The sequence below is a fragment of the Didymella exigua genome, assembly GCF_010094145.1.
Source record: "Didymella exigua CBS 183.55 unplaced genomic scaffold M421scaffold_22, whole genome shotgun sequence".
Lineage (NCBI taxonomy): Eukaryota > Fungi > Ascomycota > Dothideomycetes > Pleosporales > Didymellaceae > Didymella > Didymella exigua.
In genome coordinates, this window is record NW_022984796.1 from 399785 (window position 1) to 422363 (window position 22579).

Here is a 22579-nt window from a genome sequence, read left to right on the forward strand (position 1 = left end):
GCAAACGCCAAGCTATGCAAAGTAAATCCGTCCAAACCAGCCCATATGCACCGGGTATCCCGAACCCACGCTTCATGACACATTATACACCGTCAAAATACTTTGCTGCCTCCGCCTACTTTGCAGCGCTCGTCGCCTGTACAACACTCGTTCCATCTACGAACCGCGTCCTGAACAGCCGGTTTGCGTTCTCGAACATGCCGTCCTTCAGACTGACAACAATAAATTGCGAGCCCTTGAACCGCGTCTTGATCAGGTGACCGATGTTTTGGGTATGTGATATGTCGAGCGCGGCGTCGACTTCGTCCAGAATGTACATGGGTGCAGGCTTGAACTGCAGCAGCGCCATGATGAGCGAGAGGGCGATCAGAGACCTAGGAAACTCAGTGACTGTTTCGGACAAGATTAAGGACGAAAAAAACGTACCGTTGACCACCTGATAGCTCGGTGAGTGACTGCTTCCAGACCTTCCCCAGCATAACCTTGACCTCCAGCCCATCGGCGATCGTCTTACCCTCGGGTGGATCCAACTTCGCGTAGCTGCCGGGCAAGATCTCGTTGAAGATGTCGCCGAAGTCCTTGTTGACCTTCGTCCAAGTCTTATGAAGGGCCTCCTTCTTGTACTCATCAAGTTTGAGGATCGTGTCCTCAATCTTCTTCTTGTCCTTGACGACAGTTGCCATGTTGTTCTTCAGACTCGCTTCTTTCTTCTCAACATTATCGATCATGGCCATGACCTTGGGGTTGATCTTGTTCTTCCGCTGCTGGAAGCGCTCTTCAAGAGATTTCCGCTTGGCCTTGCAGTCGGCCATATTGACGCCGCGGAAGTCGTAAACGGTTCCTGCGCGACCGAATAGTTCAGCATCGCCGGCAATAAAGTCGTGCTCCTTCTCAAGTGTTGCAATGTTGCCCGCAGCGCCTTCAGACTCCTTGTGGAATTTCTCGATATCGTGTGCAAGTTTCTGCTGCTCCAAGCCACCTTCAGTGATGGACAAGTTTTTCGCGCGGATTGTGTCTTCGAGTGACCGCAGCTCCTCATCAAAACCAGTGAGCTTTGCTTGTTCGTCAGCCAGCTGCGCTTGCGCGATATCGTGAGCGTCCTGAGCTTGCTTCTGCTCAGCCAAAAGCTCGTCAATTTCTTCTTGCTGTGCCTTGAGGGTGCTTTGAACGTCTTCAAGTTGTTCCTGCGTCGCCGCGAGATCGCTGCCGCACTGCTCAGAGTCGACCATGGCCTCGCGCACTTCGGACTGCAGCGGCTTGATGGCGGCGTTCGTCTTGGTAAGTGCCTTCTTCAGCTTCTCGAGTGACGACTGCAGTTCTGCCAGCTTGCTGTCCTTATTGTTGTTGAACTCGTTCATGTCGCGTTCGATGCGCTTGATGTCCACCTTAGCTTCGTCTTGTCGTGCTTTGGCGGCTTTGACATCTTCCTTCAGCTGGGCGACACTCTGCTTCATCTCCTCAATAGCTTGAATGATCTGTGATATGGTTAGCTCATATGTGAGAGCCCTGCGTGGGCTGAACTCACAGACGACGAAGAGTTGCCGCTGATTTGCTCCTCTGTGAGCTTGATCTCGTGCTCCTTGAGATCGAGTTCCTGCTTGGTCTTGCGCGCAGCATCTAATCTCTTCTTCTCCCGAGCCATTGTGTCCTGGAGTTGGCGAAGCTGCTGCTCCTGCGATCGAAGCTCGGTTGTGATCTCGTTGAGCTTCTGCATAGTGACCAGAACACCGCTCGACTGCGGTGCGCTACCGCCGGACAAGGTACCAGCAGGATCGTAGGTGTCACCTTGGAAGGTGACGCTTCGCATGCGCACCGCTGGATCGAATGTGACGCGCTTAGCGGTCTCCGCGTCCTCGCAGACAAGTGTCGATCCGAACACGTACTCCATGGCCGCGTTGACCTCCTCATCGTACCCGACAAGAGACAATGCGAGGTCTACTTTCCCGGGTGCGATCCTCTGTGCCGCGCCAATCTTCTGTGCAGATGCCCTGAATGCCGCAATCTTGTTGAGGGGAATGATGGTGACTCGCTTCTTGAGTCTGCCGTTCTCCAGCAGCTGTTTACCTGTGGCGGCGGAGTCGACAACCACATTGTACAAACGGCCTCCAGCGGCGACCTCCAAAGCAGATCCCGCCGCGGTGTGCTCTTTCTTCAAAGTAAAGAGCTGCGCAACCAGACCTTTAACCTTCGATCGGTCGAAGTTGGGTGATGGGTCATTGTAGCTGAAGTCGATGTTCGAGACCTTGCGCCTCAGCTCATCCGCTCGTTGCTTGAGCTCACGGATGCGTGCTTGTAGATGCGACTCCTGCTGGTACATGTCCGACTCCTTGCCTTCGTGAAAACCCATCTTGGTCAGATCGGCCCCCAGCTTTTGCGCCTGCGACTTGAGCGCCTCGAGATCGTTCAGCAAGCCCGAGTTCTGTTGCTTGGCCTTCTTCGCTTTCGGTTCGTCCTCCTTGATCTGCTTTTCGAGATGCGAGATCTTGAGTTTGGCCTGCTCCTGCTCTGTCGTCGCGGCGCTGACGCGATTCCTGGCGTCCTGCAGCTGTCCCTGGTACCCGCTTTCCTGGCCCTCTTTTGAAGCAACACCGGTCTGCAGTGTTTGCAGAAGCTCCTCTTTCTTCTCGACTTCCTCCGTCTGCTTCGCCAGCTCGTCGCGCGCCGTCTGGTACTTCTCCTGGAGTTTCTCGTGGACCTGCTTTTTCTGCTGGAGCTGCTTCTCGAGGTCCTTGACGCTCTTCTCAATGCCCTTTTTGCGCTCAACTTCCTCGGCCATGCTTGTCCGCTTCAGGTCGAGGGATGTGTCCAGTCGCACGACCTCGTGTGAGTTCGCCTTGACTTCCTCTTCAAGCGCCTGGAACTTACCGCCCTTGCGCAGCTCCTTCTCTCTTGTAGCCTTGACTTTCTTGATATCTTCCTGGAGGAACTCGATCTCCTTCTTCATGCGCAAGGCCGACTCCTCGAGATCTTTCGTTCGCTGCTTCTTCGCCTCCAGATCATCGCCAGACTGTTGTAGCCTCTCCTTCATCCGTGTGTAGTCGTATGCGACGACGAGCTTCGTGAGCTTCTCTAGTTCGCTCTGCGTCTGCTGGAAGTCGAGGAACGCGCGCTTTTCCTGGCGCAGCTTCTCGAGCTTCGGGTCGATCTCGTCGCGCAGAAGCTCTGCAATCTCTTGCACTTTGCTCTCCTTCTTCGTCATGGTCTTGTATGCCTTGTCTCGTCGATCCTCGAACATGCGCGTTCCTGCCGCCTCCTCTAACATGGCCAAGATCTCGACTGGCTTCATGTTGAGCACCTTCGTGACTCTACCCTGCATAATCAGGAAATTCGGGTTATTGATGTTCAGCTGCACAGACTGAAACAGGTTTTGAACTGTGTTTTGCTGCGCACGAGATCCGTTGACCAGGTACTTGCTGGCTCCGCCGAGCACAATCGTTCTCGTCACAGAAATCGAGTCGAGGTGGTCAAAGCCCACGGGGCTGCTCTTTTTGTCCTTGTTGTCGAATGTGATCGTCACACTGGCCTTCGTGACGCCTGCTTGACCGCGCTTGTATATGAGGTCCTACATCACCTATCAGCCCCTGCGATATGCGCGCCCAGCGATTCCGCCTACCTGCAAGTTCTGCGCGCGCACGACGCCCAGGTTGGTGATACCGAGGACGAAACATATCGAATCGAGGATATTGGACTTGCCGGATCCGTTCAGACCGGTGATTGAGTTGAAGCTCTCGTCCCTGCCTTTTGTAAGTGACTGCACCAATTGCGCCATTGGGTAAACAAACCAGCCAGTGATGACCGTTCGGACAGCGTACGACTTGTAGCCCTGAGGCTATGTTAGTCATCGTTGCACAGCCTCCATAATGAACTTACGTCTATGACCAGCTCCGTAATCTTCATGGTGGCCGCATGCGTTATTGTTGTTGATTGACGGTTGCTGTTTTGTTTGGGGCTCCGCTCCGCACCCACGCTGATTGTTCGCCTGCGAATTGCGCTAGGCAGGGATCCACGTTCGACGCGTCTCGCGTCTGCACCATCACCCCTCATCATGTCACTCAAGATCGGAAAGGAACTCGTACTCTTCATTCAATTGTCTATGACAAACATACCGAGCCACGTAAAGCATGTACTGCATATCCAAACAGACAGGCACTTCAGGTAGTCCATCGTTCACGAGTAGTCAACGCTCACTTGAGCCTCCCAACCGCCATCTGCTGGAAAGCCAAACTGCCTCAGGAATCCTTCCATGACAGCGTGTGGTGGCTTTTCGGATAGGACCTTCATCCACGCCTCCGCAAACCTCTCTTTGACGACGATGTGCATAGCTACTGTTGTTTTATCAGGCTGCAGGGATAGTCGAACCTGGCCGATCTTGTTTGTAGTGATTGCTTTCTTCCATACAGGATCGTCGTGGTTGATCAGTCGCTCGAGTTGTCGCAGAGTATATTCTTCGGTTTGAGGCATCGACTGACACGCGATGGCGCAAGTTGGGAACCGGGCCTTGTGCTTGAACAGCCTGGTCACCATGCAGCCGTTCCAAATAGTGCCCAAGTCATCTTTGCGAACCCATATCCGGAGGCTAGAAGTATTCAGACCGAAGATGTTGTACCTCGTGACTTTTGGCACGCGTGCGAGGAAGAAGGCCTTGAAATAGGACTCTGTGAAGTTCAACGGAACCCGGTGCGTCGAAAGCCACATCGGACGGAACTCAGCCCTGATCTGCAGGCATACCTGCGTCAATCCAAGATAGGGGATAGGCTTGTTAGCCGTTGCTGATGGTTCAGTGGAGTTGCCTGACCGCAACATTCGTCTCCTGGTGTTCTTCGGCGTTCCGTGCAATAAGGGGAAGCATCTGTGCGTGTGCTCTGTGGCATATTCATAGACCTGATTGCGTACCTCTGAGTACCGTTAGGACCTCACTCCCTGCAAGTGTGGGATGTGCCAACCAGGAGGTAGTTGCAGGAATTGAAAATTGTCGTATTCCTGCGGCTTGTCATCAGTCTGCAGGCGCAGCTGTCCTAGCTTGGGCCGCTTCTGGGGATGCTTTGGCTTCTCATTGTCGACAGTACATTTACGCTGGCTACCTTGAGCATGCCCTGAGGCAGCAACCTTGACGATAGGCGCTTTGGACCTGTTGTTGATTTTGTTAGTGAGCCACGCAACAGGAATGCATGGCGAATTATAACAACACCTACATTGTTGATTTGAGAGTATCCCTATTGTCCAAGAAGTTGAGTTGTGCGGCGATGGTGGTGTCGAGGTGAGGGAGCGTGTCTCGACCGTGGTTTGTGAGGAGCTTCTTGTGGCACGCGGGACCCTGATTCGCCCGCGCCGGCTCGATGCCTGGCTGCACGACCGTTTGCTCCTGCCCTCTTGGGCGGCCTTGCGCAGAAATCTGTAATATTCATGCGCCTTCATCAGACCACTCAGTCGATGGCAGCCAACGCTGGTTGTTCATATCCTCTACACTGTAGTCTGTGACAGCCCCCTGATAGCCCCTAGTAATATGGACAAGGCTTGCGCCAAGTGGAACCTGAACGCATGCTATGCGACCCAAGTGCCATTGCTCATCAGCGTGCCAGCTTTTGAATAGTCCAGCGTACGGCTATCCCTAATGAAGGCGAAGCGGAAGTAGTCATTCATCATATCACCCGCCGGACGACCCCACTTGAAGGTCTCGCCATTTGGATACTCATCGATGAAACCGCGGTAACGCTCCACGTCATTTACGAGGACACTGAGGCCTTGTGTATCTTCAGGAAGGGCTATCCAAGAGAAGGCTGCCACAACACCATCCGTAACGCTTGTTTCAATTTTGGGCGTGATCACCGCAGGCACGACCGTGTTGGAGATGCCATCCTCTCGTAAGGCCGCGGTGGTTTGGAGGATTGAGTCGAAGTCCCAACGCGCTATGCCGTTGACGAAAAGTCCAAGCAAGATGCCTTGATACAGCAACGATGGCCGCGTCTGCATGCTTGTTCCTGGAAGCAGTAACAGGCTGATGATGTAGTGATGGATCCTAAGATTGAGGCCAGGAATGGCAAGGCAGACCAGGACAGCGAAGAGAAACATTCCATACAGTCCAAGATACGCGAGTAGTCGTCCTTCGCACCAAAAGAAGTAGATCTGACCGACCGCGATGAGTAAGAGTACCCCGACAATGATGGCTAGGGCCACCTTCGCGCCAGGTTGCTGCTCCAGATCGTGAGCGGTGAGCCTCGAGATTGGAATCCAATCGAGAGTATAATTCGATAGAGCGCCAATCCAGAAGCCTCCCAGCCAAAGAACAGTCTTCTCCATCGGTGCATCGAGCCCAGATAAGGTGCGCTTCACGACCGTCGTCCATATGATGACGGCGATGAAGATTGCTGGGAGCAGTCTTTTCGCAAACATCGATATATGATCCGGCAGAACTGTGATGTTCCGGTATGATGCTTGTGGTGGATCAGACACGAAGCTGACGTGCATGAATATAATGATGAATATTGGAAAAAAGATCTTCGACCGGGTCGAAAGCAGAGAAAGTGTGGTTGTTGTCAGGAGCGACACGAAAAGCAGAACAGAACGTGGCTCACTGCTGCATTCGAGATTTGCATCCTCTTTGGCAAACTGGAAGGATAGCGGAAAGTCCGAGTCAAAGGCAATGGATTCGATGCCATGACGTTTCGTAGTTGTGAAGTTGCTCTTTTCGCCGACCAGCTCCACACGACCACAGCCGCCGTTTCGGCTGTCGATAATTCCAGCATGTATAGCTGAGGCACAGACAAAACTATCTCCTCGATAGGTCTCGGAGCCGACGACGAGAGGCCGGTAGTTGGCATCGTATGCACCCACAGCATGTGGGTTCAGAAGCTGCACATCGGCGCACTTGGAAGGGCATTGGAACGCAAATGAGGAGTTCTCGAAGGGATGGCAGTTCGCACCATTGATGCCACACCCATTCTTGCGTCTCCACAGCGAGTCGGTACAATCCAGATTGACGACATACTTGCCATGTCCATCAACCGTGGGCAATTCCGTAGCTAAGAAGCCAACGAACAGCAACAGCCAAATAACTAAGATGACATTCAGGAAAAGATTTTGGTGTTCCTGACGAGCCAGGACTTTCGTGAGTAATTTGGCAGGAGCATCCTGGAGAGATGGAAAGAAGGGACGAATATTTTGCGGGCGAAGAGGCTGAGGACCGTTGAGAAAGCCTAGGCATCCAGGGAGCCTCTTTGTCGATTGCTGTTGTTTCGCTAGATCGGAATCCTCGAAATCGAACTCCTCTCTTAGCAGCAATTGCGCTTCCTCGAGGCCAATATCCGTATCCGCGGACCCTCGGGCTGGTCCATCGTTGGCCTCATCCTTGTAGCGCGGCGGGCCGTCACTATGTTCGTGGTCAACCATATCCCGATACGAAAGGCTTTGGCCAAAAGAAACAATGATGCTGATCGACGAGAGACATTGCGTGAGCTGGAGGCTGAGATGAAACACTCCAGCTGCTGGTACGTGCCCAGGTGCTCGGACTCGGCCAAAGCAGATCGCGCTACCTAACCGGTCCCAGCTTAGTTTCAACTATTGCGGAAAAGACCTCGCGGCCTCTCGCAGCGTCTTTGGCTCCAACAGCATCCATTCGAAGTTGGCACGTCAACTGCCGTACTTCCTCCTGACTATAGTCGATACCACCCTGCAAACAGTCAGGGCTTAATCTGCATCAAGGCTGTCCGTTGCGTTGATCTGGCGTCCGCGGAGAGGACTGGGGTTGGGGCTGAAGTAGAGGGTCACCTTGCAATGCATTTTCAGTGGCCGAGGACAGTCTCTACATGTCCTTTGAAGTACTGTCCGAATCAGACATTGGCACCGTAGACATGGTGGATGCGGATTCCAACGCCTACCACCCTCTACGGAGAATTCTTGAATGCTGAGACCGACTCACGTTGCTCGTGTCTCCGCAGCTCTCACTTCCATCACTATGAAGCATAGGATTGAAATCGACTCTGTTCAGTCACTCTGACAAAGTGCACTGTGGCTCTTTTTAGAAGGATAGCGAGGGTCGCAACGCAGCAGCAGGACTATGGCCACTCACTGACTTCTGACGAGAGGATTTTGCGTCCAGCAGCTCCTTTCTGTCGGTTGTGCAGCTTCCTCAAATTGATAAGGGCTGTGGATGTGGCTGCCCCAACCAGTCAAAGCAACTGCACCCACTACTTTGAGCAATCTCAAAGCAGACGCAGCAGAGCTCACCACACGTCGATGTTCCTCTTTTTGCACCACTGCCTTCAACCACATTTCTATGATCTAGTGTCGCCGTTTGCGCGGACAACAGCCCTAAACCACGTATGTCTCACGCTCTTGTTCACTCTGGCAATACCCAAGTTGACACTGATACGCAAGCAGCTCCACACAACACCGCCACCACGTTCTCTCTAGGCCTTCTATCGCCGTGCGGTCCCTGCCTGCCAGTGCAACGGCGGCCCTCGAAAAAGCTTCCCGTCATCCACGAGTCCTCGAAGCTGGATCCATCTGTCGGGCCCAGACCCAGCCTCGGCAGGGCACGCACATCACCTCCACTCTCACCCTCGATCTCGCGCGTCAGCACTTCAACCAGTTTTGCAAGCAACGGCAGACGCAGAAGTGGCTCGAGTACACCCAGGCCAGGCCAGCTCAAGCGCAAGATAACCCTCGCCGAGCGCTTTGCATATATTGACGCCAACCCTATCGACAAGGGCCCCTGGCATCCTGAGAGCGAATTCTACGTCCCCAGAAAGTCCTAGGCAGACATTCGTGAAGATCTTCTCAGAGACGAAGCAGAGCGCAAGAGACACAGGCAGCTCAAGAAGGCCTGCAAGGACCTCGACGGCCATTCAGGGACTAGGTCGAACTCTCACAGCCGAACTCATTCCATAGCGAGCCTTTCAAGAGTCAACTCTAATCGCGACTTTGCCTCAGCTTTCCAGTCGCCGAGTCGGGTCAACTCTCTGAAATATTCTGACACAGGAAGTACCGCCAGCTCCGTTCCATCCTCGGTATCTGGTAGATCCACACGGCTTCACAAGGTCGAGACCGTCGAGGAAGATGATCGAGTCACTGCGGGACATGAAGCACAAAAGCAGCAGCTACGAGAACCTGGAGATGGAAAGGACTGCCAACAAGATACTGCATCGCATGGAAGACAAGGCGAACGAGGACTCTTTGGATGGCACAAGAGCAAGAATCCTCGGTAGGCCTTTATCTGACTGTCGATGCGCCTGCTAATGCTCTGTAGCGAACGCCCGAACCATCTACGGCCCGAATCGATGTCTCGACGTGATAAGTTTCGCTCCAACTTCCTCGCGAAAGATTGGCGCCGCCATCGTCGAACACAATCCAATGAGTAGATCGTACGTCCACTGCACGTCGGCAAAGGAAGACTCCCGTCGAGAGGCGTATGAGCACCTTCTCGTGATCACTGAAGACCTCCTGCAGCGTCTGATGGACACAGAGGGTATCACCAGTAGCGGTTGGCTTACGGCAACACCCCAGTCGCAGCATGCGGCGACATACAATGCTGCAAGCGTCAGCGGAAGTGTGGCCGGCAGTGTGCCTGCGAGTCGGAGGAGCAGCGTTGCACCCCAGGAGTCAGTCATTGCTTTATGATTGCCAACCTTACTTACGGAAGTGCAGGATCATCATGCCGCCACCAGAACGATTTGTGAACGACTTCCACTCGCCGTACTCGTCTCACCATATCCAGAGGCCTCCTGTGGGGGCGAATGCACCATCACTAGTCCGCGGAAACAGTAATACTGCTTTTGGCTGCACAACTCCCCAACCTCAGATCCAGCAGATGCCCCGTACGAGCAGCGATGTTGTTATACAGCAACCGAAGCCGGTGCCGGCGGGGCAGTACACAGGCCGCCATCATGGTCGTGTGCAGTGGAAGCTTGGTTCGGAGGGCTGAGAGGTTGTTTTGCCCTTCTGATTCGGATGGTGGCATCAGAGTATTGTTTCCTACTGTATACCTCTACGCTGCCGCGTAGTGATAGCTGAACGGTGGCTTTTCCCTAACTACCTCCGCGCTGAGACATGGGCTCGCTCAATATAGCCCGGCGACATGCATTTTGACGCAGGCAGCAGTAGCCACTGTCTGATAATGGAGTGATTTTGTGAGTCAGGCTCGAGCACATTGTCGTGCGTGAGACATGGTGTTGAACGGCGGCGCTAGCGCTAAATATTATATCGCACACACATTTGCTGCCCCACGCGCCACTCCATCTTCGAGTCGCTGCAACACGTACACGCCCACGCACGACGACGGCCGACATCACCACGCCATAGACAAATCACACATCACACATCACACAGCAGCCATGTCTCGCGTAGCAGGGTGCGTAGTGCCAGAAGACGGGTCGACGGGTTTGCTAACGGTGTCGCAGCCGCACCGATTGGGCGGAAGAGGAAGATGAAAACGAGGTAGCGCTCCCGCAGCAGACGGTGACCAAGAACAAGGACGGAACGGAGACGATCGTATCGTACCGCATCAACGAGGACGGCAAGAAGGTCAAGACGACGCGCCGGATCAAGAAGACAGTGGTCAAGCAGATTGTCAACCCGCGGGTGGCGGAGCGCAAGGCATGGCCCAAGTTCGGGGCAGAGAGCGGCAAGCCCGCAGGCCCGCAGACAGATACAGTCTCAGTCGCTGAGAACATTGTGTTCCGCCCACAGTCCAACTGGAAGGCGTCGACGGACGACAAGGGCGACGAGGACAAGAAGAAGCTCGAGCTCAAGAACGCAAAGATCAAGTGCCGCATCTGCTCCGGCGACCACTTCACCACAAAGTGCCCCTTCAAGGACACCATGGCGCCCGAGGGCGCCGACGCACCAGCCGACATGCCCGACGACGCACCCGGTGGCAGCGGCGGTCTCGGCGCGGGAAGCGGCGGCTACGTCCCGCCGCACATGCGCGGCAAGATGGGCGGCGGGGAGAAGATGGGCGGCAAGTTTGACCGCGACGACAGCGCGACGCTGCGCGTCACCAATGTCTCTGAGATTGCGGAGGAGCAGGATTTGCGCGACATGTTCAGCCGGTACGGACACGTGACGCGTGTTTTCCTGGCCAAGGACCGCGAGACGGGGCGCGCCAAGGGGTTTGCGTTTATTTCGTACGCGGACCGCGACGATGCGGCCAAGGCGTGCGAGAAGATGGATGGCTGTAGGTTTTTTCCCTCATCATATTCCCTGCGCTGCGGGGGGACGTCTGCTAACACTTTCTCCAGTTGGTTTCGGACATCTTATTCTCCGCGTCGAGTTTGCCAAGAAGGCTTAGGCGGTTGTTCAGCCTGTCGTCTTCGGCTGCGTCTGATGCAGCTTCTGAGGCAGTCTTGTTCGCATCCGCCAAAAAGGGTCACAGGGTGCATCTTACGAGGAGGAGGAGGAGGAGCATGTTGGTTCAGGACGGCGTTTGACAAGCACGGGGGAGACACGGATAGCACGAGGCACAGCTCGCCCGAGATGTAGAGATGCACGGGCTATAAAGATGCACGGGCTATGAAGATGCGATTAGCGAGTGTCGCAGAGAAACAGCCTTACAAGCAGCCAATTCAGGGGTACAAGTGTAGTCTACATTTTGCCACTTTTTAGCTGTGACAGGATTATCATTCTCAAATCCCAACCCCTCATCCTCCTCCTCGTCCCCATCCTCATCATCCTCCTCCTCCTCATCCTCCTCCTCGTCAGTGTCAGTGTCAGTGTCAGCGTCAGCGTCAGCGTCAGCGTCAGCGTCAGTACCTCACCCGCCTCACCCGCTGACTAGGACTCGCGTCCAGCGTCTGCGAGAAGCCGTCGTCGGTGTCACTCGCGTCCACACCATGCAGATCAATACCCGTGATGTCCTCGTCCTCGTCGGGCGCGTACTTTTCCGGGCTGAAGACGGGACTCGTGGCGATGCGCGGGCGGCTCCGGAAGACGCGGTCATAGTCAATGTCGGCGGCGAGGAGGTGCTCGCGCGGCGTGCGGGTGCCGCTGCCGCCTTGGTCGCCGAGCGCGTCGAGCGCGTCGAGCGACGCGCACGGAGCATCGGGCTGGGCGGAGACCACGGACTCCCTGCTGGTGCGCTGCTTCGTCGTGGATGCGTGTCGGCGGCTCGATGCGGCGATGCTCTGCCTCGTGCGGTCCAGCAGACTCGCCGTTCTCTCAAGCGCCGCGTCAGCGGCAGCAGCGGGCGGCGCGACGGGAAGCGGGTCCGGGCTCTCGTGAACCGGCTCGAAGCTCGGGGTGCGGCCGAGTGCCATGCGGGGCTCGACGCTCGGGGTGCGGCCGAGTGTCATGCGGGTGCGGTCCACCAGGCTCAGGGACATGCGGGGCTGCGGCCGCTTGACGGGCGAGGGCGTCGCGTTGCCGATTGCGTTGATGATCTCGTCGGCGAGGAGTTGCTCGTTGCGGTCAGGGGCGGCAATGTCGAGGCTGGGGACCGAGCGCGAGTACTCGGGAGGCGACGTCGATGCGGTTTCCGAAAAGGGCGTTGGCTGGGACGGCGCCGAGTCTTCCGAGGGCAGGGACGGCGCCGAGTCTTCCGAGGGCAGGGACGAGGAGGACGCTGCGCGGCCGTGGGGGACGGGCGCGGGCTCGGCGCGGGGCGGGTGCTGGACGCGTCGCCGGGTCGGGGAAACAGCGGGCAGTGACGGGGGCGCGGCGATGCGCAGACTCGGCAGCTGGCCTGCTCGAGCGGCGTCCGAGTCGACGGGTGTGGCTTTTGCCGACGGCCGTCGCTGAGGGTGTGCGGATGCATTGGCAGCAGACAGCCCTTCAAACAGAGCTTTCTGCTCCCGCACCAACGTCTTTGGCTCGCCGACGAGCGTCCTTGGCTCGCCGACGAGCGTCTTTGGTTCCGTGTGCCAGGAGTCCGACGGCACTCTCGCTCGCACGGGAGAGCGAGCGGCGCTGCCCGAAGACGCGCGGCCACGTCGGAGCGAGGCGGGCGCGGGCTGGGGGTGTGACTGCGACACGCGCGACAGCTCCGCGTCCATGTCGGACAAGATGTCGCGGTAGGCCGACGGTAGTGCCGGCCGCTGCACCACACGACGCTCGACATCCCTGGCGGACGGCAGCTGGTGCTGGGCGTGCGTGTCAAAGGTGAAGTCGCTCGCACGCGGCAGCGGCAGCGGCAGCGGCTTCGGGCTCGCCGACGCGCCCTTTGTGTTGTGTCGGCGCAGCTGCTCATGGAACACGGTCCACCTCTGCAGCCGCGTCTGCTGTTCCCGGACGCGCGACTGCAGGTCGTCGAGCAGGCTGGCTTCGGGCGCGGCGTCTTCGAGGCGTCGCCCGCGCCCGACCATGCGCCACACGCTGTCGAAGCGGGTGCCGAGGAAGGCGTCGGCGGGCTGGGGCTGATGGCCGTGCAGCATGACGCCAAGCCACTGCCGGTCGCCGATCCAGTTGTCCGCGAGCTGTCGCTTGAGCGCGTCCGCCTCCCGCTGCGGCACGGGCGGCCTGTCGGCGCCGGGGCCGCCGTCGCACGGCCGCGTGCGCCTGCTGATGTCGCCCGCCTTGGAGTGCAGCGTCGCGGCGAAGCGGGCAAACTGCGCCCGCTTGTCGTCCTTGCGACGCAGGACGCTGGCGAGTGCGGCCCGATGCGCGACCGCAAGCGGCAGCAGAGCGCGCTGCTCGTCGGCGGAAAGCGTCGATGCCGCGGCCAGTCGCCGCGCAATGGCGGCGTGCCCGCTCCGTCCCCGGCGCGACGCGAGGGTGCGTCGGAGCACGGCGGCGGAGAAGAGAGCCAGAACCTCGAGGAAGCGGTCGCCCTTGCACTCGTCCAGCATGGTCTTGCGCAGGACCGCCTCGCGGCCCAGCACGCCCGTCTTCTTCAGCTCGGCCAGCCATCGGTACAGGGCGGCGCGCAGGTTGCGCGACTGCAGCGGCTCGAGGGGCGGGAAGAACGGGCGCAGCTTCTGCGACGTGTCAGTGGGCGCGGCGTCGGCGTCGGGTTCAGACGCACCTGCGCAGTCTCGGCCGGGTCCCAGAGGTCGAACAGGCGGAAGAGAGCCCACTCGGTGGCGGCAATGCGCTGCTTCTGGTCGGCATTTCGGGCGGCAAAGGTCTGCGCGGTCGGGTGCGGCCAGTCGTCGCGCCCGTCGAAGCCCAGCAGCCGCAGGTTGGTCACGAAGCGGCGCGCGTGCGAGGCCGGCAGCGGGTTGGTGGTGGTCGCGGCGGTCGCGGCGGTCGCGGCGGTCGTGGTGGTTGTCGGGTGAATCGTGTTTGCCCTGGGGCGCGTCGACGCGGCGGCACTGGAGGCCTGCGAGGGTGGGCGCGACATTGTCTGGAGTCACGCCCCGTCTGGTCTCGGCTGCTGCGGGTGGTGGTGCAAGCACAAGCAAACATGCAGACGTGCAAACATGCAGACAAACATGCAGACAAACATGCAGACAAACATGCAGACAAACATGCAAACAAACATGCAAACAGACATGCAAACAAACATGCAGACGTGCAGACGTGCAGACGTGCAAACAGGGGTCCAAGCACCCAGGCTGCAAGGACCCGCGCCCAGACAGGCAAGCAAGCCGCCTGACGGCAAGCCACTCCACGGCGGGCCACAGCGTCATCGTCTTTCACTCGACCTCGACCGCGCCGCACCTCGCTCCCGCTCCCGCTCCCTCTCCGTCTCCCTCGGTCGCCTCCGCCTCTGCCCACTCACACCGCACGCCATGGCCGCCGCAGCGCCCTGGACGGTGCAGACGGCCCTCGCAGCCATTGCGCCGGGCTACGCCGAAAACACCGATTCGCCCGTGCCCTTCTTCCACCTGCTGGAGCGCCTGAAGACGACCAGGCGCGCGGGCTGGGGCCGCTTCGGCATCGCCGGCTGCGAGAGCATCGCCGACCACATGTACCGCATGAGCATCCTGACCATGCTGGCCCCCGCCGGCGTCGCCGCCCGCCTCGACGTGCTGCGCTGCACGCGCATGGCGCTGGTCCACGACATGGCCGAGGCGCTGGTCGGCGACATCACCCCCGCCGACCCCGTCACCAAGGAGGAGAAGAGCCGCCGCGAGACGGCCACCATGGACTACATCTGCGGCTCCCTGCTGGGCGGCGTCAACGCCGGCCTGAACGCCCAGGAGCTGCGGAGCCTCTGGCAGGAGTACGAGGACAGCGTGACCCCGGAGAGTCTGTTCGTGCACGACATTGACAAGCTCGAGCTGCTGCTGCAGATGATCGAGTACGAGCGCAGCCACGCGTGCGCCACCGACCTGGGCGAGTTCACCTGGGTCGCCCTGAAGATCCAGAGCCCCGAGGTCAAGACGTGGGCCCGCGCCATCTTCAAGGAGCGCCAGGAGCTGTGGAGGCAGGCCGGCAAGACGTGCAGCTGGCGCGCCGACACGGAGCCCAACGATGACGCGTAGGGCGACGACGAGGGCGACGACGACGACGACGACGACAATGGCAAGGACGACGACGACGACGACAACGACGACGACAATGGCAAGGACGACGACGACGACGACGACGCGTAGGGCGAGCAGAGCAGGCAGGAACTAGGCAGAGCAGGCAGGAACTAGGCAGAGCGAGCAGAGCACGACATGACGACAGCATTTGTCCCTCGGCGTTGAAAAATAGACTTGTATGCTCCATGGCAGCAAACCAAAACCCCCACCCATCAAACCTCACGACGCCCGAGCCCCCTCCCCGCCCATCCCACCATCCCCTACACCGCAGCAGCCGTCTCCCCCTTGGCCCCACGCCCCATCAACTCAGCAATCCGCCGGCTCGCGCCAAAATCCACAATCTCAGTGCTCCTCTTGACCCTCCACCCACCACCCTCGTCGCCACCGTCGCCACCGTCGCCACCGTCACCACCGTCACCACCGTCACCATTGTCACCACCGTCACCAACCTTACCACCGTCGCCACCGTCGCCACCCCCACCCCCACCCTCCTCCAGCTCCAACCACCACACAACCTCACTCTCCACCCCCTCGTCCTCCGCGCCCCGGACAAACATGGTATACACTGCACTCACAACAACCCTCGCCCTCTCCTGCTCCACAACCACGTCGCCCACCTCGATCCCCCACGTGTGCAAGCCCGCCAGCATCGTCGAGAGATGGCGTTGGAACGCGGCAAAGTCGAATGCGCCCTGCAGCCGCGGTGTGTGCGCGACCGAGTACCGCGGGCCAAAGGTCTGCGTGAAGCCCGGTGCGGCGAGGCGGTGGAGGGAGGAAAAGTCCATCCGAGCGGGCTGCGCGGGGTCGTGCTTCTGCGCTGCGACGAAAGCGAGCGCTGTGTTTCTGAGCGCCGTGTAGCGCGCCTCCCTACCTCTGTCGACGGCGTCGTGCATGTTGATGAGGTGTCGAGGGCGTCGTGCATGCTGGTGAGGTGTCGAGGGCGTCGTGCATGCTGGTGAGGTGTCGAGGGCGTCGTGCATGCTGATGAGGTGTCGAGGGCGTCGTGCATGCTGATGAGGTGCCGAGTACGTCTTACCCACAGCCGGGAGTCGGGTGTGGATGAGATTGAACCACACACTTGTCTTTCTCTCGTCCGCGATGCTACTCTATCACATTTCCCCGCGATGCTACTCTATCACATTTCCCCGCGATGCTATTCTATCACATTTCCCCCGCGATGCTACTTTATCACATTTCCCCCGCATAAGCTGCGTTTGTATGTAAGCACCACGCCTGCGTTTGTATGTAAGCACCATGTCTGCGTTTGTATGTAGGCACCATGCCTGCGTTTGTATGTAGGCACCATGCCTGCGTTTGTATGTAAGCACCATGCCTGCGTTTGTATGTAAGCACCATGCCTGCGTTTGTATGTAAGCACCGTGTCTGCGTTTGTATGTAGGCACTATGCCTGCGTTTGTATGTAAGCACCATGCCTGCGTTTGTATGTAGGCCCCCAGCCGCTGTGTTGCCAAAAGCGGCAGTGCGGATCCCCGCGGTCCGTTGCTGCGCCAGGGGGCAAGTCTGGGACCGACGCTCTAGCGCCCGAGCCCGCCCGCGCTTGGGTGAGACGTCTGCGGCCAGCATCGCAGCCACGAAGGAGGGAGAGGGGAGAAACGAGGAGAGGAGAGGACTGCTCAGAGAGCGGCTCCAGCTAAGAACTGCCGTTCCCCGTGCAGACATGCCTATCTCTGTGCTAAGCAAGCGAGGCTCCGGAGCCGGAGGAGGCCGCGTAGAGCCGCCGTGCTGGCTGTGCGACGAGGTTACCGCGAATGCCTTTTCTTTCTCGCCGTGTCTGCTTGCATCTGCACGTCTTGCTGTCTGCTGCATCCGCCCATCTCGCTGTCTGCTGCATCTGCACATTTCACTGTCTGCTGCATCCGCCCATCTCACTGTCTGCTGCATCCGCCCATCTCACTGTCTGCTGCATCCGCCCATCTCACTGTCTCGCTGCACCAAGCTCGACTCTGTGCAATGTAGCATCAACCATCCAGCCGGGCCCTCATCCCCCTCCGCAGCGTCATTCCAACGCACACTGCAGTGCCTCGATCCGACACAATGGGCGGTGAGGCACGCGTCGTTCGGCCCGCACCGCAGCCCTCTATCCTGGAACCCTGCAGCTCGAACCGCACGTCGCGCAAATCTCTACGTGCCTTGCTGGCGCTTTCTTACTCAACCCTGTTCACGCCGGCTGTTTTGTGGGTAGCTTTGTGTGTTAAGATCAAGCTCGTCTGAGTGTCCTTGTGCAGCGCCGTGTGTCAAGAGCGTGGGCTCTGGTCTCGACACCTGGTTCCGAGAATCCGGGTTCGATGTGCAGCGCGTGCGCGAGTGGGCTCGGGTCCGAGCAAGGCCGCTGCGCAGACCGGTCGTGCCGCTGCCCTGGTGGAAGACATGGCAATTGCTCTCTTGCCGTTCAAATGCTGAAAGTTCTTCGTCGTGCCTTGTCACCAGCCCCGCGGATTTTCCTGGTTTCCTCTCACATGGCCAGACTATGGTCAGACTGTGTTCCGGAATTTATCAGGCTCCACTGCGATCGTTTAGCGCAAGCCCAGATACAGCACATGTCGCGGTGGCAGTAACCTGCTTTGCAATCTCTGCCTGAGCAGCAGACCTTCGCGTCGTTGCTGGCTTCAGTGATGGCGCGGATAGATGTGCGTGATGCATCTAGTCGATGTAAAACTGGCAGGTAACAGCTAGGACGCGGTACTGGCCACACATGATAGTAGCAAGCCTGCATGGACTGCTGCTCCAGCCCGGAATGCACCCTTGCCCTTCGGACGCGACGGGCGCAAAAGACTCTTCGGCTGTGCGGACATCCCACCTTGTATGCCTACGTATACCGCTGCGCCGCAGTGGTTCTGCAAAAAGCTGCTTGTGTGCTTCGCAACTAGTAAAGCGAATGCATCCAGAGGACAAGGGCAGCCATGTCGTCCGGACTCGGTCTATGTAGCCAGGAAAGCAGGGGCCGATGGTGAGAGGGCTCGCATTGGCCGCCGAGCTGCGTACGTAGGCACCCTTCCAACGCTGTATCGATGCTGCTGATTCAAGATGCACTGTAGCGTTAGTTGACAGCACCAGCACCTATGACGACCCATCACGCTCGCTCCAGGTCGTTGCAAGACAGCCTTCCTTACTCATCCCCGCCCTGCCATGCCTCGATCCGTCTGGGGGGCCAACTGCCGTCTCTCCCGACCCGCACAAACGCTCGATTGTTCCTGTGCATACGAAAGAGTCGATTGGCCTGCGCAGACTCGAAGGGCTTGGCGTCGACATCTTGCGTGAAGCGTTGCGGGCGAGTACCGGTCCATACGTGGGCCGCAGTGCGCTTCGACGACTGAGGTGTACTCGACGCGCCTGGTGGACTGACGGCGTGGGACAAAGCGGTTGGCGGTCGAATGTACGAGCTATGGATATGAGAGACCTGCAGGCTGGACTGTGAATGGCTTCGAGCCACGGCAGACTGTAGCGAGTGCGACTAGTCGAGAGTTGAAGATCTGGCCAGGCATCGCATGGACGTTGCGCTTGAGGTGACATCAACTGGCCTACGTCTCCGACTGTCGGGATGGTAGGCACAGGCTCTGAAGCGCACCCAGTGATTCGTAGATGAGCACTGCCGAGTGTGTGTGTGAAGTTTCTTTGCTGGGTAAGAAGCCTGGCTCAGGAGACGTCAGTAAGATTCCGTCGTACTCGGCGGTAATTGAGCCGGTGGAGTAGAGATATCAGAGCGTCATAGCCTGCAGTGTGCTGCGCCAGCGCAACATCTTCTGCGTATGCATGAGAGACGCGTCAACATGAGCTGTGAAATTTATAATGAGGTTGTCAGAGGATGAACTCGGCAGTGTTGGAACATTCAACAGTGGTCCGCTGGTGGGGAGCCCAGCAGGGGACGAAGGACTGCCGAACGTTTGGTCCGGTAGATCTTCGTGAGTGTCCCAGGCCTGTCAACTCCTTCGCCTCACCGCCGTTGGTACACAGAGCCCGGCCTTTGCAGGTTAGTGTGTTGGGTAGCAATGGAGGGTAGTGCCGCATCGAGTAGGATCCGTTATCACTTGAGCTTGGTGTGATGAATGTGTGGTGAGCCTGCCAAAAATGCTAATGATCGCTGAGCCTTGGAGGCCACATCGTGCGGCTCATTGTATCCGAAGGCCGTACGAGAACCCCTGCACTTTGATCAAGTCAGTAGTGTTCGCGCCGAACCGTAGTCGATGCGTTCGAGGCTCCTTCTCGATCAAATAGATGGTCAAGACTCCGCTGTAAATACGCAGCTCACGCTCTAAATGCAGGTACATGGCCATATACTTGAGGTGCATCGTCTCGGGAGCGGCCTTTCGGTGTCTCGCACGCACGAAACGACGAAGGTCCCCTGTTCATGGGCAAAAAAATACGGGTGTAAGTTCAGTAAGTGCCACTGCTCAGGCAATACTTGTTCAAGACAGCCGTTTAACCGCGGATCGAGAGCGAGCTGTTGCCTAAATGCGTTTTGATTGAGTTGCTTTCCATCGCACTCGCTTAGCAGCTAGTTGCCGTCTAAATCGAGCTGGCAAAGTCACGGAGAGGTTCTCTTTTGGAGCCGAACTGTTTGCACGATCGCAAATTCCCAAATTAGAGGGCTCGGCCAGGAGGAATTTCAGCTTCGGGCGGACTTTCCCCAAAGCGACCGTCTGTCACATAGGATCCACCTTGCAGTCACGCGCCTGCCAGACTCAGAGTCAGCGCGTAGCTCGAAGCTGGCTGTTCAGTGCCCACATCTTCGACCAAGATCAGCGTGGACCATGTTATTGAGGATGACTTGGTGGAGTGAAGTGGGTCTCGGAGAAGCAGATACTGCAATCCAGCATTTGTAGAGGCGTTCGGCCTTCGCAAGACTGACACCCATGTCGATTCACAGGGTGCTAAACACCGTCTCGCTCTGGTTTGTTGCATCAGTAGCTCGTTCTTTCGTAGCAGCGAAGACGAATCTCGACAATTCTATTGGAAACACTAGAGCATCCCGCCGCACTCCCGAGCGGCAAGCATGCCGCGTGGAGCGCTCGAACGAGATTCAGGTTGTACTTCGATAAGTCATCCACACTCGACTGCGAAACTACGAGTAGTTCAATCACACTACCATTGAATCCTCTGACTCAGGCCACATTGCGAGTCTTTTTGGTGAAGTCTGCGGTCTTGCTGGGGATAGTTGGCGTCAGAACCACTGGCGGCTCAGATCCACTTCGGTGATGTAAGAGAAAGTGACGATGTACATCATAACGGCCTGGTAGCTTTGGAAAGCTTTGTCATTCGCTTTCGTCACCACTAGTGAAGGGCCATGCAGTGACCTCAGAGTTACCCTTGTCGAGTCCGCACCTGGACAGCTTGGCCGAAGTCCACAAGTGACGAGTTGCAGTGAATGTACCCCTCACTGCTGAGGCGCCAGGGACGACTTGTGGGCTGTGGCCGAGGCTTATTGGAAGAGCGAAATTGGTGTGGAGCAACAATGAGGTGCCCACCTTGCCCCCGGCTCCGCGAGGACTTCGAAGGTATGCACACGTTGTCGTGTAACTTGAGATAGGGCCGACTGTTTGGGTTACGAAACTGTATCGAAAGCTCCTAGATCATACGACAGTCCGTTGCATGGTGGCTGCTGTCGGACTTTGGAACTAATTCGCCTCTGGGGCAAGGCTACATGAGCTCGTATCGCGCCACTGCATGAGCTGCAGCAGTTGAGGTGCATGAAGTCTTGTCTTGTGTATGAAATCACGGCCTAGTAAGTCATAGCACTTGTTCGAAGCGCTTAGGGCGCGGCTGGTGGATGTACGTGAGAAGGGAGACCGTTCCGAGTGGGTGATGACGCGGCAACGCAGCAACATTTTGCAGTTGCCGGGCGTAATGAGAACATAGAGACAGCGTAAAGAGATGTGTGTGAGATTGTGAGAGAATGTTATGAGGAGTGAGCTTTGGTCCACGGTACACCAGCGACGCTAGGTGTAGTCAGGGTCTACCTACTTCCACAATAGGAAGTGACAGCCTTACTTCCTCCCACAGCCCAGGAGCCCTTTACGATCAGGGAGCGAAAGGTAGATAACGCCAGCCACCTTTCCCATCCCATTGACCCCCCTTTCCCCCAATGCCTGACTCCAGCGCAATGACTTCGCGTCCATGTAAGACAACAAAGTAGTAAAAAAGAAGGAAATCGTAAAAGAGCGCCTTCACCGTTGATTTTTTTCAACATGATACTCCTCTACTGGCCATCTTCAAGACTCAACTGTACAGTCTGCATTTTGGGGTCAAATTCTACGCAGCAAGCGATCGTTGATACTGGCTTGCCGACGGACGCTGCCTTTCGAGACTTTTCTTGAGGTTGCAGAGTGCGATTTCAGCAGCGTCTTCCTTCGCCTGTTCTATACGAGATCCGTCGTACCAAAAGCGAGCCGGGTACTGAGTGTTATTGATCACAGCTATGGTGGACCATGCTGTGCGGCCCCCTGTCCGCATGTCAGCAATGGGTTTAAAGAAGAGGTACGGAAAAGGTACCTCGGCGGTCCGACACGTCTTGATAGACAACATCTCCTAGCCCTTCAGCCTGACAGTACTCTGTACGACTTGATCAGTAAGGTAATTGATCGTAGGATATAAATTAGCTACGCTTCAATTGGTGAGTCCAGGGCTCGACTTGGGACATGTTGAAAGTGTTGCTGAAATCGCTGAGCCGGAGAAAGCTGAGAAGTGGTGGCAGAAGCGGAAGCTAAAAGAGTTGTTGGGAAGTGCAGTGAGCAATGATCTGATGTCCAGGCTACTGAGCTTTATATCGTGATGCTGACAAGAATGTTGGTTGAACAAAGATGACTTGTCACGAAGGAGAGCTGGACGGTGACGAAGAAATGCGAATACCCGTGAAGTAAGTCATGCTCCCTCCAACTGAGTGCCAGATAGGACGCAATAAGATGTGGGAAGCCGCGCCCGACTGCTGGGTTCCGGCGCTCCAATGATGTTTTTTGCATCAGACCCGATACTCTGGCACCAGAGTTGGGCCATTTTGTTCTAAGCGGGCCGAGAATAGGCCTTACGGCAAAGACACGGATGGTTGACCCTGCCGTGTGAGGGACCTCAGATGGCGAGAGATCGAAAGCAGTTCAAGAGGTTGAATTGTCGCAAAGACGGCTGTATGCACTGTGATGTACTACATAGGTTTGATGGCTGTGCATGGC

The 22579-nt window shown here is 57.4% G+C and overlaps 11 protein-coding genes across 11 annotated transcripts; 3 read left to right on the forward strand and 8 right to left on the reverse strand.

Annotated features, from left to right (window-relative positions):
- Positions 1–115: 115 nt before the first annotated feature.
- Positions 116–3897, reverse strand: M421DRAFT_7088 (RecF/RecN/SMC protein; the record flags this gene model as incomplete). The annotated part of the gene is made up of 6 exons (XM_033596744.1): positions 116–374; positions 427–1475; positions 1526–3562; positions 3614–3734; positions 3783–3823; positions 3871–3897. The coding sequence occupies 6 exons, from the start codon at positions 3895–3897 to the stop codon at positions 116–118; spliced, it is 3534 nt and encodes a 1177-aa protein (XP_033446735.1).
- A 161-nt stretch (positions 3898–4058) lies between these two features.
- M421DRAFT_217452 (uncharacterized protein) lies at positions 4059–5367 on the reverse strand. Its single transcript, XM_033588283.1, has 3 exons — positions 5193–5367; positions 4944–5128; positions 4059–4895 (listed from the first exon to the last, which is right to left on the reverse strand). Coding segments are annotated over exons 1-3 (915 nt in total). The 5' UTR covers positions 5195–5367; the 3' UTR covers positions 4059–4167.
- A 174-nt stretch (positions 5368–5541) lies between these two features.
- M421DRAFT_102523 (uncharacterized protein) lies at positions 5542–7612 on the reverse strand (the record flags this gene model as incomplete). Its single annotated transcript, XM_033586787.1, has 2 exons — positions 5542–7287; positions 7535–7612. 2 exons carry the CDS (start codon positions 7610–7612, stop codon positions 5542–5544), a joined length of 1824 nt encoding a protein of 607 aa, XP_033446737.1.
- Positions 7613–9054: 1442 nt separating this feature from the next.
- M421DRAFT_7091 (uncharacterized protein) lies at positions 9055–9919 on the forward strand (the record flags this gene model as incomplete). Its single annotated transcript, XM_033596746.1, has 3 exons — positions 9055–9199; positions 9245–9596; positions 9643–9919. 3 exons carry the CDS (start codon positions 9055–9057, stop codon positions 9917–9919), a joined length of 774 nt encoding a protein of 257 aa, XP_033446738.1.
- A 409-nt stretch (positions 9920–10328) lies between these two features.
- Positions 10329–11284, forward strand: M421DRAFT_102525 (eIF-3 RNA-binding subunit; the record flags this gene model as incomplete). The annotated part of the gene is made up of 3 exons (XM_033586788.1): positions 10329–10345; positions 10395–11170; positions 11235–11284. The coding sequence occupies 3 exons, from the start codon at positions 10329–10331 to the stop codon at positions 11282–11284; spliced, it is 843 nt and encodes a 280-aa protein (XP_033446739.1).
- A 322-nt stretch (positions 11285–11606) lies between these two features.
- M421DRAFT_217476 (uncharacterized protein) lies at positions 11607–14492 on the reverse strand. The gene is made up of 2 exons (XM_033588285.1): positions 13952–14492; positions 11607–13904 (listed from the first exon to the last, which is right to left on the reverse strand). The coding sequence occupies exons 1-2, from the start codon at positions 14267–14269 to the stop codon at positions 11739–11741; spliced, it is 2484 nt and encodes an 827-aa protein (XP_033446740.1). The 5' UTR covers positions 14270–14492; the 3' UTR covers positions 11607–11738.
- Positions 14493–14660: 168 nt separating this feature from the next.
- M421DRAFT_67613 (HD domain-containing protein) lies at positions 14661–15356 on the forward strand (the record flags this gene model as incomplete). Its single annotated transcript, XM_033596421.1, has 1 exon — positions 14661–15356. The coding sequence occupies one exon, from the start codon at positions 14661–14663 to the stop codon at positions 15354–15356; it is 696 nt and encodes a 231-aa protein (XP_033446741.1).
- Positions 15357–15658: 302 nt separating this feature from the next.
- On the reverse strand, positions 15659–16378 carry M421DRAFT_7095 (uncharacterized protein; the record flags this gene model as incomplete). The annotated part of the gene is made up of 1 exon (XM_033596753.1): positions 15659–16378. One exon carries the CDS (start codon positions 16376–16378, stop codon positions 15659–15661), a length of 720 nt encoding a protein of 239 aa, XP_033446742.1.
- Positions 16379–16471: 93 nt separating this feature from the next.
- Positions 16472–17502, reverse strand: M421DRAFT_217473 (uncharacterized protein). Its single transcript, XM_033588284.1, has one exon. It carries the CDS (start codon positions 17298–17300, stop codon positions 16587–16589), a length of 714 nt encoding a protein of 237 aa, XP_033446743.1. The 5' UTR covers positions 17301–17502; the 3' UTR covers positions 16472–16586.
- Positions 17503–18280: 778 nt separating this feature from the next.
- Positions 18281–19071, reverse strand: M421DRAFT_217640 (uncharacterized protein). Its single transcript, XM_033588286.1, has one exon. It carries the CDS (start codon positions 18927–18929, stop codon positions 18477–18479), a length of 453 nt encoding a protein of 150 aa, XP_033446744.1. The 5' UTR covers positions 18930–19071; the 3' UTR covers positions 18281–18476.
- A 2594-nt stretch (positions 19072–21665) lies between these two features.
- On the reverse strand, positions 21666–22053 carry M421DRAFT_7096 (uncharacterized protein; the record flags this gene model as incomplete). The annotated part of the gene is made up of 3 exons (XM_033596754.1): positions 21666–21856; positions 21906–21965; positions 22017–22053. 3 exons carry the CDS (start codon positions 22051–22053, stop codon positions 21666–21668), a joined length of 288 nt encoding a protein of 95 aa, XP_033446745.1.
- Positions 22054–22579: the final 526 nt, after the last annotated feature.

What these genes read in the sequence shown, in the direction of transcription:
- M421DRAFT_217452 (XM_033588283.1), bottom strand. An exon ending in ATTCCTGCAACTACCTCCTG is followed by an intron (nt 4,896 to 4,943) that starts GTTGGCACATCC and finishes AACGGTACTCAG; the next exon opens with AGGTACGCAATCAGGTCTAT.
- M421DRAFT_217476 (XM_033588285.1), bottom strand. Translation starts at nt 14,269, where the DNA reads ATGTCGCGCCCACCCTCGCAGGCCTCCAGTGCCGCCGCGTCGACGCGC. An exon ending in ACCCGGCCGAGACTGCGCAG is followed by an intron (nt 13,905 to 13,951) that starts GTGCGTCTGAAC and finishes GACACGTCGCAG; the next exon opens with AAGCTGCGCCCGTTCTTCCC.
- M421DRAFT_217473 (XM_033588284.1), bottom strand. Translation starts at nt 17,300, where the DNA reads ATGCAGCAGACAGTGAGATGGGCGGATGCAGCAGACAGTGAAATGTGC.
- M421DRAFT_217640 (XM_033588286.1), bottom strand. Translation starts at nt 18,929, where the DNA reads ATGTCACCTCAAGCGCAACGTCCATGCGATGCCTGGCCAGATCTTCAA.